The sequence below is a fragment of the Bombina bombina genome, chromosome 1 (assembly GCF_027579735.1).
Source record: "Bombina bombina isolate aBomBom1 chromosome 1, aBomBom1.pri, whole genome shotgun sequence".
Taxonomy (NCBI): Eukaryota; Metazoa; Chordata; class Amphibia; order Anura; family Bombinatoridae; genus Bombina; species Bombina bombina.
In genome coordinates, this window is record NC_069499.1 from 1,217,140,398 (window position 1) to 1,217,154,017 (window position 13,620).

The 13,620-nt window shown below is 38.5% G+C and overlaps 1 protein-coding gene across 1 annotated transcript in view; it reads right to left on the reverse strand.

The window, feature by feature from the left end:
* Window positions 1-7,794: 7,794 nt before the first annotated feature.
* Window positions 7,795-13,620, reverse strand: part of SLC12A3 (solute carrier family 12 member 3) — a 311,203-nt gene continuing 305,377 nt past the window's right edge. Inside the window, exons 24-26 of the mRNA XM_053700267.1 lie at window positions 8,775-8,910; window positions 8,306-8,373; window positions 7,795-7,989 (exon numbers count right to left, since the gene is read on the reverse strand). Of these exons, the coding sequence (XP_053556242.1) occupies window positions 7,848-7,989; window positions 8,306-8,373; window positions 8,775-8,910 (346 nt within the window). The 3' untranslated portion in view covers window positions 7,795-7,847. The remainder of the gene's footprint in view (window positions 7,990-8,305; window positions 8,374-8,774; window positions 8,911-13,620) is intronic.

The window sequence follows — 13,620 nt, forward strand, 5'->3', positions numbered from 1 at the left end:
CCCCCAGTGACAGATGAAATTATTGAATCCAACTGAGAACCAAATAATTTATTACCTTGGAAAGAAAGAGTTAGCAATGTCGATTTATAAGTCATATCAGCATTCCAAGATTTAAGCCATAAAGCTCTTCTAGCTAAAATAGCTAAAGACATATATCTAACATCAATTCTGATGATATCAAAAATGGCATCACAAATTACATTATTAGCATGTTGAATTAGTTTAACAATGCTAGACAAATTATGATCCGATACTTGTTGCGCTAAAGTTTCCAACCAAAAAGTTGAAGCAGCTGCAACATCAGCCAAAGAAATAGCAGGCCTAAGAAGATGACCTGAACATAAATAAGCCTTCCTTAGATAAGATTCAAGTTTCCTATCTAAAGGATCTTTAAAAGAAGTACTATCTTCCATAGGAATAGTAGTACGTTTAGCAAGAGTAGAGATGGCCCCATCAACTTTGGGGATCTTTTCCCAAAACTCCAATCTATCAGTTGGCAAAGGATACATTTTTTTAAACCTTGCGGAAGGAATAAAAGAAGTACCCAGTCTATTCCATTCCTTTGAAATCATATCTGAAATAGCATCAGGAACTGGAAAAACCTCTGGAATAACTACAGTATGTTTATAAACAGAATTTAAACGTTTACTAGTTTTAATATCAAGAGGACTAGTCTCCTCCATATCTAATGTAATCAACACTTCTTTTAATAAAGAACAAATATACTCCATTTTAAATAAATAAGAGGATTTGTCAGTGTCAATATCTGAGGCAGGATCTTCTGAATTAGATAGATCCTCATCAGAGATAGATAAATTAGTATGTTGTCGGTCATTTGAAATTTCATCAACTCTATGAAAAGTTTTAAAAGACCTTTTATGTTTAGTAGAAGGCGGAATGGCAGACAAAGCCTTCTGAATGGAATCAGAAATAAATTTTCTTAAATTTACAGGAATATCCTGAGCATTAGATGTTGATGGACTAGCCACATGTAATGAACTATTACTGATGGAAACATTATCTGTATGTAAAAGTTTATCATGACAACTATTACAAACCACAGCTGGAGGTATAGTCTCCACAAGTTTACAACAAATCCACTTAGCTTTGGTAGAACCGATATCAGGCAGCAGGATTCCAGCAGTAGATTCTGAGACAGGATCAGATTGAGACATCTTGCAGAATGTAAGAGAAAAAAACAACATATAAAGCAAAATTATCAATTTCCTTATATGACAGTTTCAGGAATGGGAAAAAATGCAAACAGCATAGCCCTCTGACATAGAGAAAAGACCAGAGGCAAAAGGAATGGGGTCTTAAATAATGAAAATATTTGGCGGCAAGTATGACGCACCACAAACAGAAAAAATATTTTTTGGCGACAAAACGCCCGGAAACTAAACACTAGCGTCATAGATGACGCAACCTTGTGAAGGACTCAGTGCCAACTAAGACGCCAGAAATGACGAATTTGCGTCAACGGACGTAACTTTCGCGCCAAAAAATCTCACGCCAAGAATGACGCAATAAATTTTAGCATTCTAATACAGCCCGCAATTTAGAAAAATAGTCATTTTGAAAAAAGACTAAACCCCAGGTACGAAAAAATTTCTCTTTTTAAAAAAAATAATAAAAAAAATGCATTTCCCAGATATGAAACTGATAGTCTGCAAAAAGTAAATAAACTGAAAACCTAAATCATAGCAAATATAAGTACATACATATATTTAGAACTTTATATAAAGTGCCAAACCATAGCTGTGAGTGTCTTAAGTAAATGAAACATACTTACCAAAAGACACCCATCCACATATAGCAGATAGCCAAACCAGTACTGAAACAGTTATCAGTAGAGGTAATGGAATATGAGAGTATATCATCGATTTGAAAAGGGAGGTAGGAGATGAATCTCTACGACCGATAACAGAGAACCTATAAAATAGACCCCCATTAGGAAAATCATTGCATTCAATAGGTGATACTCCCTTCACATCCCTCTGACATTCACTGTACTCTGAGAGGAATCAGGCTTCAAACAAGCTTAGAAGCGCATATCAACGTAGAAATCTTAGCACAAACTTACTTCACCTCCATAGGAGGCAAAGTTTTTAAAACTGAATTGTGGGTGTGGTGAGGGGTGTATTTATAGGCATTTTGAGGTTTGGGAAACTTTGCCCTTCCTGGTAGGATTGTATATCCCATACGTCACTAGCTCATGGACTCTTGCCAATTACATGAAAGAAATGGTGCCACATACTTAATAAGTGTTCGCTTGATCTGGTTCTATTGGTGGTGGAAGAGGTTACTGTTATTTTAGCTAAAGTTAAGACAGAGATTCTATCTTTTGAACAGACTCATAGTAACACTTTAACAAATGATCAACAAGAAAACTGGTTACTTAAAATAAATCAACAGATAGAGAAGTATAGAACTGATCTAATAGTATTTAAAAATAGGAAACTTGATGCGGTTAATTCTGATTACGCCCAAGGCAGGGTATACAAATGGCTTACAAGTACTCAGTTGGATCGGGGTAGGAGACAACATAGACCAAGAAGGGTACATTTTAACACAGTGGATATCAGAGGTGCCGAGTCCTCTGACACTGAAAGGGGTCTTTCCACCACTTCTCATCCATCATCACCAGATTTTACACCTCAAGCAACATGTAACTTCCTTTTTACACACAGAGGACACTCTACACCGAGTCATTTTTTAGGGGTGACTACAAGATCCAGAGGGGGAGGCACAATAGACCACAGGCGGGCGAGGGGGCAGATACAGACGCTCACGCCGTGGCACACAGAGGACATAGTTGTGAATTTGAGCACACATGTTCTGACTAGAGCTGAACGATTGGTACTCAATAGAGGGCTGTCGTTTGTGCCTAGCCACAGTATATCTGAACTTGATCTTAAATTGGATATATATAAACTGAATAGGATGATGACAATTAAGGAACACTTCCAATATTCTCAGATGGACTTTGACCAACAAACTTCCACACAAAAATGTAAAAAACCAAGCACTTTTGAACCTCAAAATTGTAAAGACTTGTATAATGAAAGAGTTAATCGTGCCTGGAAACATAACCTTGATGTGACTGAGAAGAAGGCCATTAAATCTTTGCAGGATGACCGATCTATAGTAATTCGCCCTGCCGATAAGGGAGGAGCAGTTGTAGTGCTGAATTACAGTGACTATAGATCGGACATCATGCAACAATTGGCTGATGTTCACACATACAGGAATTTACAGAATGACCCCACTACAATTTTCAAAAAGGAATTGGACAGTGTTCTTAAATTTGGCTTTGAACAGGGCTATCTGACACAACAGATATATGATTTCTTTTTGACACAATTCCCCAGGGTACCAGTGCTATACACTATACCAAAAATACATAAAACACTTGATAACCCAACTAGACGTCCAATAGTCTCAGCAGTCCAATCACTATCTCAGCCTATTGCACAGTACATTGACATACTGCTACAACCCACAGTCAAAAATATTAGGTCATACATTTCAGACACTAATGACCTTATAATAAAAATGAAGGGAGTCAGGATTGAGGCTGGAAACATCCTCACTACGTTGGATGTCAACAGTCTATATACCATTATACCCCATACAGCTGGATTAGTAGCAGTAAAAAAACATCTCATTTAGGGAGTACATTATGATGGACCACCTATTGAGTATGTGCTGACCCTCCTGGAATTTTGTTTGCATAAGAACTATTTTCGTTTTGAGAAGGGATTTTACCTCCAAGTGGCAGGCACAGCGATGGGGTCTAATATGGCCCCATCCTATGCCAATATATTCATGTCTCAATTCGAGAATGAGTATCTTTGGAACAGAGACTTGTCCTCGATTATCTTCTATGTAAGGTATATTGATGATATCGTTTTGGTGTGGCGGGGGGTCAGCAGACACTCATGGAATAGTTTAACCAATTCAACACAACTGACACCTCTGTTAGATTTAAATTAACCTATGATGTCAGAGAAATTCATTTCTTAGACTTGAAAATTTTCATCCAGGGACACACACTGGGCACCACACTGTATAGCAAGCTCACAGACAGGAACTTACATGCCTGAGGTACTGTCACGGGAGTTGTGAACCTTGTGAATAGGGTAGGTGGGAGGCTTGTTCCTTATGGTGACAATCTTTCCCACGAAGTACCCTCACCCTGTACAGGGGTGTGACCTATTCTTAGGATACACACCTGTCAGGTGGTACACGCTGCACCGTGTGGGTTACTTTATTCCACTCTGGTTTATAGGTGATATAATGTGCATTTGAAATACAGTGGTGGTGGTCCCTGAGGTAGTGTCCACGTAACGGGAACTGAGTTCATTTAACAGGAACTGAGTTCAGGTTCTTTTGATGGACTTAGCAACATACACCTGGAGTATGTTTATAGTGGTCTTCAATGGCACCAAGTGGGTCATGTATCTATGGATACATCGATGTATTATCATTTCAATATATGTGCGATATCCAGCTGGGCATATCCAGGCTGGGTCTATCTGGACTTATTTAACTATGGCTTCATCTCCATTATATGTTGATTTAATATATGTCAGAAATGCCATGTTTCGTTTTATATACTAGATGCAATGTGTTTAATTTAATTAACACATGTAACACTCTGGAGTTATGTAGAAATACAAACTTAGGCAGGATAAAGATACACATAAGTATACATGTTAGCCCTTTTGGTGTATAATCTCTTGAGCACTAATGCTGCAACAGTGATACCTTATTTTATTTTATTTTAATTTAATTTATTCTCTCATCCTCTATTGTTTCTTTTTTAGCAACCTGTACATTTGATTGCAGATTTGCTGACCTCTATTGTGTTTAGACTTTGCAGTTGGAATGTTTTTTTTAGTTTATTCTGTAATATACCTAAGGGTAACATCTCACAGTGAATGATGGTCAATGATGTCATCATTACTTCCTGAGGATTTAAGTGTTTATTTTTTCTATAAGTGTAATGCTATCATACAGGGCAATATACACTGTAAGTGATGAGACACAGAGCTGGGCATCTTAAATGCTTTGTTTCCTTAGTTATGGCGCTACCGGAAGTGAGATAGCTACAGTGACTTCCGGTTTGCATGCACTGAGGAACGCAAGGACTGCGCTCCAGAACGAAACTAAACTTTCTCTAACAGGGGTGTGTATACAGGAAGTGTGAAACACATTAGCACTTGAGATACACTCTCAATAGATTGCACCAGTTCACAATAGGTTGAGATTCCGTTCAGAAAATAAAATAAATATGCACATGTCTAAAGATAAGGACAGATATATATTTAGTGTTACGAGTTGCACAATGAACAGGGTGAATTAGAATATATGAGAGTATGATATTATGACGAAATAGGTATTTGGAATTGTATATGCCGGAAGCGTGGTTAAGTTAGTTTACTTCCGGTTTGCATGCTAATGGAACGCAAGGCTTGCGGTCCACCATGAAATTTTGCCACCAATGAGTGTGACACAGGTTTGAGATTGATTGTTCATTTTATTATCACTATATATGTGTGTATTTGCCACAAGTTTGACATGCTGATGAAGGGGAGTTTTTCCTCGAAAACGTTTCAATAAAACTGTAATTTTGTTCACTTAAAAAGACCTGTGAGTGCATTTGCTTGGAGGACTATATATATATATATATATATATATATATATATATATATATATATATATATACTGTATATAAATTCAGGGATATGTGTTATGCATTAGAGAAATTATGTTTAAAGGGACAGTATACTGTAAAATAGTTTTTCCCTTAATGTGTTTACAATTGCTTTTTTTACCAACTGCAGAGTAAAAAATGTATTAAAATGAGCTTTTAAGGCTTATTTGTGTATATTAAAGCTCTGATTTTGTGTTTTGAAGCCACAACCCAATAAAATGGGTTGAGCTTGTAGGTATAATCAGATCTCATTACTGTATCACATTATGTACATATACCTGCTTCTTTATCTTATATCTGTCCTTAAAACAATCACCAATACTTTGAGAGAACAATGGAAAATCAACATTTTATTACCTTATCTCTGCTTTATCACACTGGGAGTGTAATTTCTTCTGCTGGCTGTGTTTACAAAGCTTATCTATAGCTGGTACGCGCGGCCACAAACTTTCAGAATAGGTGGGGATACCACATGCTAAATCATCAATTTCAAATTCCAATATAAGGGTAAAGGAGCTACTTGTAAACAATTTAATACACTCCAGCAGGTAAAGTGGATTATTGGGAACAAATTAAAGGGGAGAAAATTTTTGAGTAAACTGTCCCTTTAAGTATAAATGCACGGGTCAGGTCCAATTTGGTATTTTGCTTAGAGTCTGATATAAATATTGCTCAGAATAGTTTAAAGACATTGATAAAGGGTGACTTACTCTAAAGAGATGCATTAAATACATACATTTGTAAGCAGTTTCACCTACAGATCACTGAAGACTGATAACTATGTGGCGTTGGCAACCTATGTAATAGCTTAGATTTGAATTTGAGAGTTGTTAAAAGAGCAACCTAGATGTAAGTAGTCTTTTATAGACTGCAGGGACAAAACATTGAACACAAATAGGGGTATTTTTGGCTTTCTGATCAAAGACTTTCCCATTGATTAGCAATGCATCAATTTCAATTGCTTAGCCCACCAAAGTGTTCTGCATGATAAATAAGAAAAATCTTGATTTCCCAAATTTAAACTAGGAAAATACACAGAACCTCATAAGAATCAATTTTAGGCCATCAAAAAATTAATTATTACTGATTACTACTGTGTGTGCTTGGATGCAGTTTCTTTAATATTCCTAACAAGCTCAGTTCATAATGTATATAATTAACCCTTTCCTATAATTTTGGGTTCATTTTTAATTAACGTTTTTGCAAAAATGAACATGATTCATAGTTTAAAAGTGTGATTAGAGTAAGTTTTATATAGCTAGACAACTATTGTTTATTAAAATACGAGTTGAGAATGCATGAGACTGAAAGCTCAGTGAATTTCCAAGAGGCTAAGGGGCCGATTTATCATGGCCCAAATGGGGCCAGATACATCTGTTTCCGTGCGAGCCTTCAGGCCCGCCGGAAACAGGAGTTAAGAAGCAGCGGTCTTAAGACTACTGCTCCTTAACTTGTACGCCACATCTGAGGCGGCGTACAGCAATCAGTCCGATCAGATAAGATCGGGTTGATTGACACCCCCTGCTAGTGTCCAATTTCCCGCAAATCTGCAGGGGGCGGCATTGCACAAGCAGTTCACCAGAACTGCTTGTGCAATGTTAAATGCCAACAGCGTATGCTGTCGGCATTCAGCGATGTCGGGCAGGCATGATCGCTACATCGGATCATGTCCATCCGACTCTTAATTAATCGGCCCCTTTGATTGTTGAATTAGATAAATCTAAACATAATGTGAACATTTCTGCAAGGTATTTCCTGATCAATGGGAATTGCATTGCAAAATATCTGTTTACCCCATGAGACAGGATTAAGGTTTATATTGAAAAGATTAAATATTTTAATAAAAAAAGATAAATTTTGTTTAAATATGCCTGTACATTACACAATGTTTACAAGAGAAATAGTTATCTTAGAAAGAGAAACAAAGAGGATGAAACGAAACTCAGAAACAGCAGAAATACACAGATATTCTAGACTGTCCTGTTGATTCTTAATTACCTATATATGAGTTTTTAGGAAAACACAGAGGTTACACTAAAGCAGTAAGTGTTTGTAATCAAAAATACTTCGTGATATTTTGAGTTTTTATTTCCAGTTAGTAACTCATCTTCTTGGGACGCAGCTCCAACTACTGGCAGTACATAGTCAGTACATTCCGCTGGTTCCCTCTGGTCAGTAAGACAGGAGGACGCAAATCTTGTGACAAAGTTTCTAGCCAGGCCATGTACAGTGCGCTGGGGCACTTCCCTTTTCTTGCTATAGGCATTGTTCTGCAAAAATTAGGTTACATTTACAAAGCAGCAGTATGACCTATCTTAGGGTTTTTAAAAAACAAAACAGAAAAAGCATGGGCTGTTTTTTAAGAAATAAAAAATATATAATCAGAAAAGTAGACAGCCTTTTTGATTCAGTTTGTTTAGAATTACAACATTTCCAACTAAAATACATCTTCAATTAAAATCAAGCAAGATTATTTGAAAACGGATACAAAAAAAATTATATTTTTGTTTAATTGCTGTAACTCATAGAGTCTCAATGAAAACAAATATAGAACGAATAAAGCAAGGACAGCATTTTGTAACTCACATGACAACCAGAGCGGCATCCCGCGAGTAATCCAGCAGCACCTCATTTAGTCGGATTTGTCTCAGGGACTGAAGAAATGGAAATAGGCAATATCAATACAGTTAGGTTGCTTATATAGGGACAAGGGACTCATCATACACGAGGGTTGCTCAGAGGCTTCTAGCACTGCATGCTGGGGTGTTGCTAGGTGTTACTACTGGCTAAAGCACCAAACATGGTGCCTAGTTGAAATATCTAATGTGTGTGACAGTAAATATGTTGCGCACACACACACACACACACACACACATATATATATATATTTATTGTAATATTGATGTAAAAATGGAAGCGCTATTCATTACTCACTAGCGATGTTAGCGCACCATAGAGCTACCAATTTTACATTCTACTTTTAATCCAGGCATATATTTTCTGTTTATGATTATGATGTTGACTAAACAGGTTTACATATATTTCAAATACACACCTTGGCTCTGTTCTTTTTGAGTTCTTCATCAGATATCTTCCAGGGACAATCACGTCTCATCTCATTTACCACCATCTCATCCTTTAAGCCATCATTCAGCAGGTATGGTGCAATAAGATCCTCAAAACGCTTAACACTGTGGAGAGGAGATAAATGCGGTATATTAAAGAAACACTACACACTAAGTTGTAAAAACTAAAATAACTTTTTATATCTAATTGTTGGCCCATATTTAGATTCCACTGTCTTTTGCTAATAAAAGGACATAACATTGGAGGCGGGGCTTGGCCGGGCAGGCAAATGGCTGCGTAGTCACACAGCTCCGGTACAATAGAAGGACAAACTTCGGTTCAAACAGGTGCTATTCACCCTTCACTACGAAAAACAGGCGACTAAACACTCAGAGACCACAAAGATACTAATGAGGCTATTGGGAGCGTTCGGGCTCTCCTGAACAACCGCAGTGAAAACTCCGCTCCGCACAGTGCCGCCGCCATCTTGGTACTCCCGCGGCAACGAACAACAACAGCAGCATGTGAGTTAACTAACAAACACATTGTGAATATGTAGGAGTTCAGTAAGAAAGCACGCTAGAAGGAAAAAGTACCTAATCATCAAAAAACATAGTCGCACTGAAGCGGACCAAGATGCACACTGTAGATATACACTCATACCTACGCCACTTTTGAGAATATGGGGACAGCAAAGAACTATTAAATACATGATAAGAAACTACTCAGGAATGCATGTGAACTAACAAAGCGCTCCGCATTTAATCTTCATTACCACAGCTTCACATTTGCCACGCCTGAAGAACCGAGAGCCACTACACAGGAAGTTTTGAGCCTCCAGGGCCCACATTACGTTTTTTTTTTTTTTTTTTTTTCTTCCTAACTAAGCATTGCACCATCATAAGAATACAAACAAAAATGACGACCAAGCATAAAAATAAAGGGGACAAAAACCTTAAAAGCCAGACCCAAGCTAATACTCTGGTCAGCTCCTTTTTTCACGCTAACTCACCAGAGGTGCAAGACACAGACTCCTCGGATAACAATGCTCCCACTGACCCCACTCCTGCAGCAGATTATCTGATACAACTAAAACAGGACATTGCCAAACTCCCATCAAAGGAAGATTTTGACTCACTTAAAACTCTTATAACAAAAGAGCTAACATCTTTGCGAAAAAACATGACAGAAATGAGCGAAAGAATAGTAGACATAGAAGAAACACAGGACACAACATCTGAAGTAATTAGTTTATTACACAGTCAAGTAAATGCACAAGAAGATCAAATCGAGACCATGCAAGAGAAAATAGAGGACTTAGAAAATAGGGGGCGGAGAAGCAACCTCCGTATTAGGGGGATCCCAGAAGCTATAAAAGCTGCTGATCTGATGGAATATCTACAAAGCCTCTTTCGTCAGATTGTAGGCGACCAACAAGCCCCACCATGGGAAATTGAAAGAGCCCACAGATCCCTTCGACCCCCACCCCCCCCCAATGCACCTCCCAGAGACGTCATTCTCAAATTTCTTAAATTCAACGACAGAGAAACTATTTGGCAAAAAGCAAGGTCCTCCCACACGATTTCTTACTTGGATCATGATTTACAAATATATCCAGATCTATGCCCAAGTACTATTCAAAAACGAAAAGAAGCTCGCTTCATCACCTCTGTTCTACAAGATAGAAATATCAAGTATCGCTGGGGGTTCCCATTCAGCCTAATAGTCCCACATGAAGGGACGATACTCATCTACAAAGGTATTCAGGACCTGGATAAACTCTCTAAAGGATTGGGAATCCCCCTGAAACCCCCGGGACCGACATCTTCCTCCGACGACTTTCAACCCCCCACTCTGCGCTCACATCTTACCACTCTGCAGAAGACATCCTGGACTAAAGTCCAGTCTCTTAACAAGAAACGGAAAGAACACTCCTACACCTCTCCAGCTACTACTGGAGACTGACAGAACTGTCATTTTATCTTGATTTCTACAGTGGGTGAGATTACATCTACGATCTAGACGAACTATTGTTGTCATGTTTAATCTGTTTTGTTTTGCTAAAGTTAATTATGCATTCCTTGTTACTTTTGTACTTATTTACATTTACAATGTTCTTACATAGCTTAATCTACAATTCATAGTTTTGACTGTGGTGAAGAATTAACCACCCGTATTCTGACCTGTACAGGTCAATTTACCATTTAAATTTTCTCTTTGAAGGTTTAAGTATGCAACTCTTAACTTATATGTTTGCACTGTTATTTTGTTTTATTAAAACAACTAAGTCCTCTCTGTTGTAAAACCTCCGACTGAAATGAAAGCAATTTCAGTCACCATTATGGTTCTTTACCATCCCTCCCCCTTGACCAACCACCTTATCCCCCAAAGGTTACTACAAGTACTTAACTGCTTATTTTGGTATACTCACACAAGGAATTTACACAGATCCAGACAATACTCAACCTCACTTTTTTCCCCATCAGAACACACATATGAACCAGATAGACCCCAAACAAGACCCAAATTATGTTTTCATATATGCCATATAGTAACACATAATGACTCACAATGTAAAAGTCAGTAGACCGTTAACTTTCCTGTCCATTAATGCAAAGGGCCTAAACAACCCTCACAAAAGGAATATAGTTATTCGAGACCTCAAAAGTAAAGGAGGCGATATAATATTTATACAAGAGTCCCATTTCTTAAAGGGCCACGAACCCAAAACCTTTCTATATAAGCATGGCCCCTCATATTATTCTTCTAACACCTCCAAAACTAACGGTGTGGGAATTTTAATTAGGAAGGGGATACCCTTCCAGCTGCTAGATTCCCATAAAGACGCAGAAGGCAGATACTTAATTTTAGTGGGCAAACTTTATAACACAACAACAACCTTAGTAAGCGCATACACCCCCAATACCGCCCAAGACAAATTTATATCTTCCCTGACAAATAAAATTTTAGAAGTCACTAAAGGTATGCTAATCTTAGGGGGCGATCTTAACATCACTCTAGATCCCTTTAAGGATAACTCCAACCACACCTCATCTACACCACACAGAACCATAGCCTCTATAAGACAAAAACTGAGGGACCTAGCCGTCCATGATGTGTGGAGGATACACCACCCAGATGTAGAAGACTTTACCTTTTTCTCGCACCCACACTCACGCTACACCCGCATAGATTACATCCTAACCGACGTCACCTCCCTATCATATGCCACACAATCCTCGATCCTATCAACATCCTGGTCAGACCATTCCATAGTATCATGCATCATTCATTGGCCCTCAGCTTCTCCCTCCACCTATACTTGGAAACTCAATGAAGAACTTTTAGACCTCCCACAATACACGGATAAGTTACAGAAAGCTATACAAGAATTCTTTGATATTAATCTTGGCTCAGTGCCAAACTTTCATAACATATGGGAAGCACACAAAGGGACTATACGAGGGGAATTAATGAGTATGCAATCTCACCATAGAAAACAACAGAGACTCCTGTTACAGGACTCCCTGTACAAGATGAATGAGCTGGAGATACAGCTCAAAAAAAAGCCTACCGACACACAAATAGCTAAAGCCTTACAGGAAAGTAAACAAATCACAACAAATCTACTAGACAAGGAATGTAAAAGACTAGCCTTTAAATTAAAACAATCATTCTATGAAGGGGATAATAAATGTAGCAGACTTTTTGCCCGCAAACTGAAACGCACATCCAACCGCACATATATTCTTAAGATCAAAACCACTGATAAAACACATCATGATACCTCCAACATAGCAGAATCATTCCGATCTTACTACGACCACCTATACAACCTTACTGCAACATCCCCAAACCAACACACTCACACCCCGACTGACATTGCATCACGTATTGAATGCTTTTTATCAGATATAAACTTCCCCGAGGTAGCGAAAGAGCAACTAACTCTTCTCCAACAGCCCTTTACATTACTGGAAATCCGAAAGACCATAACAGACCTTCCCACTGATAAAGCCCCAGGCCCAGACGGTTACACAAACTATTATTACAAGAAATACACAGACATCCTATCTCCACACCTACTGACCCTCTTTAACTCAATTACGTCAGACAACCCTTTCCCCACACAGAACCTGGAGGCTATTATTTCCATAATACCGAAACCTGGGAAAGACCCCGAGCGTGTAGAAAACTACAGACCAATTTCCCTACTAAATACAGATTTAAAAATTTATGCCAAGATTTTAGCCACCCGACTAAACACCGTCCTTCCACAATTAATTGGCAAAGATCAAGTCGGCTTTGTCCCAGCAAGAGAAGCTAAGGATAATACGATCAGGGCAACCCAATTGATAGAACACGCCAAACTTAGGAACATTCCGCTCTTGGTCTTATCGACCGACGCGGAAAAAGCCTTTGACCGCGTCGGTTGGCAGTTTCTGAGAGCGGTACTATTAAAAATGGGCCTGGGGCAAGAATTTACAAGCAGGGTTTTTGCCATGTACACCACCCCCACAGCCAGGGTACGAGTAAACGGGTCCCTATCTGCCCCCTTTCACATCACCAATGGAACCAGACAGGGCTGCCCCCTCTCCCCACTCCTATTTGCCTGTGCGATTGAAGCACTAGCCCACAAAGTTCGTAATCAACCACTAATCACAGGCATACAAACTCAAAATTCACACCACAAAATAATGCTTTATGCAGATGACGTCCTGTTCTGTATCACAAACCCACTTACCACTATTCCTCATATTCTCCAATTACTAGACGAATTCGGAGCCGTATCTAACTTCTTGATTAATAAGAAAAAGTCGGAAATCATGAACATA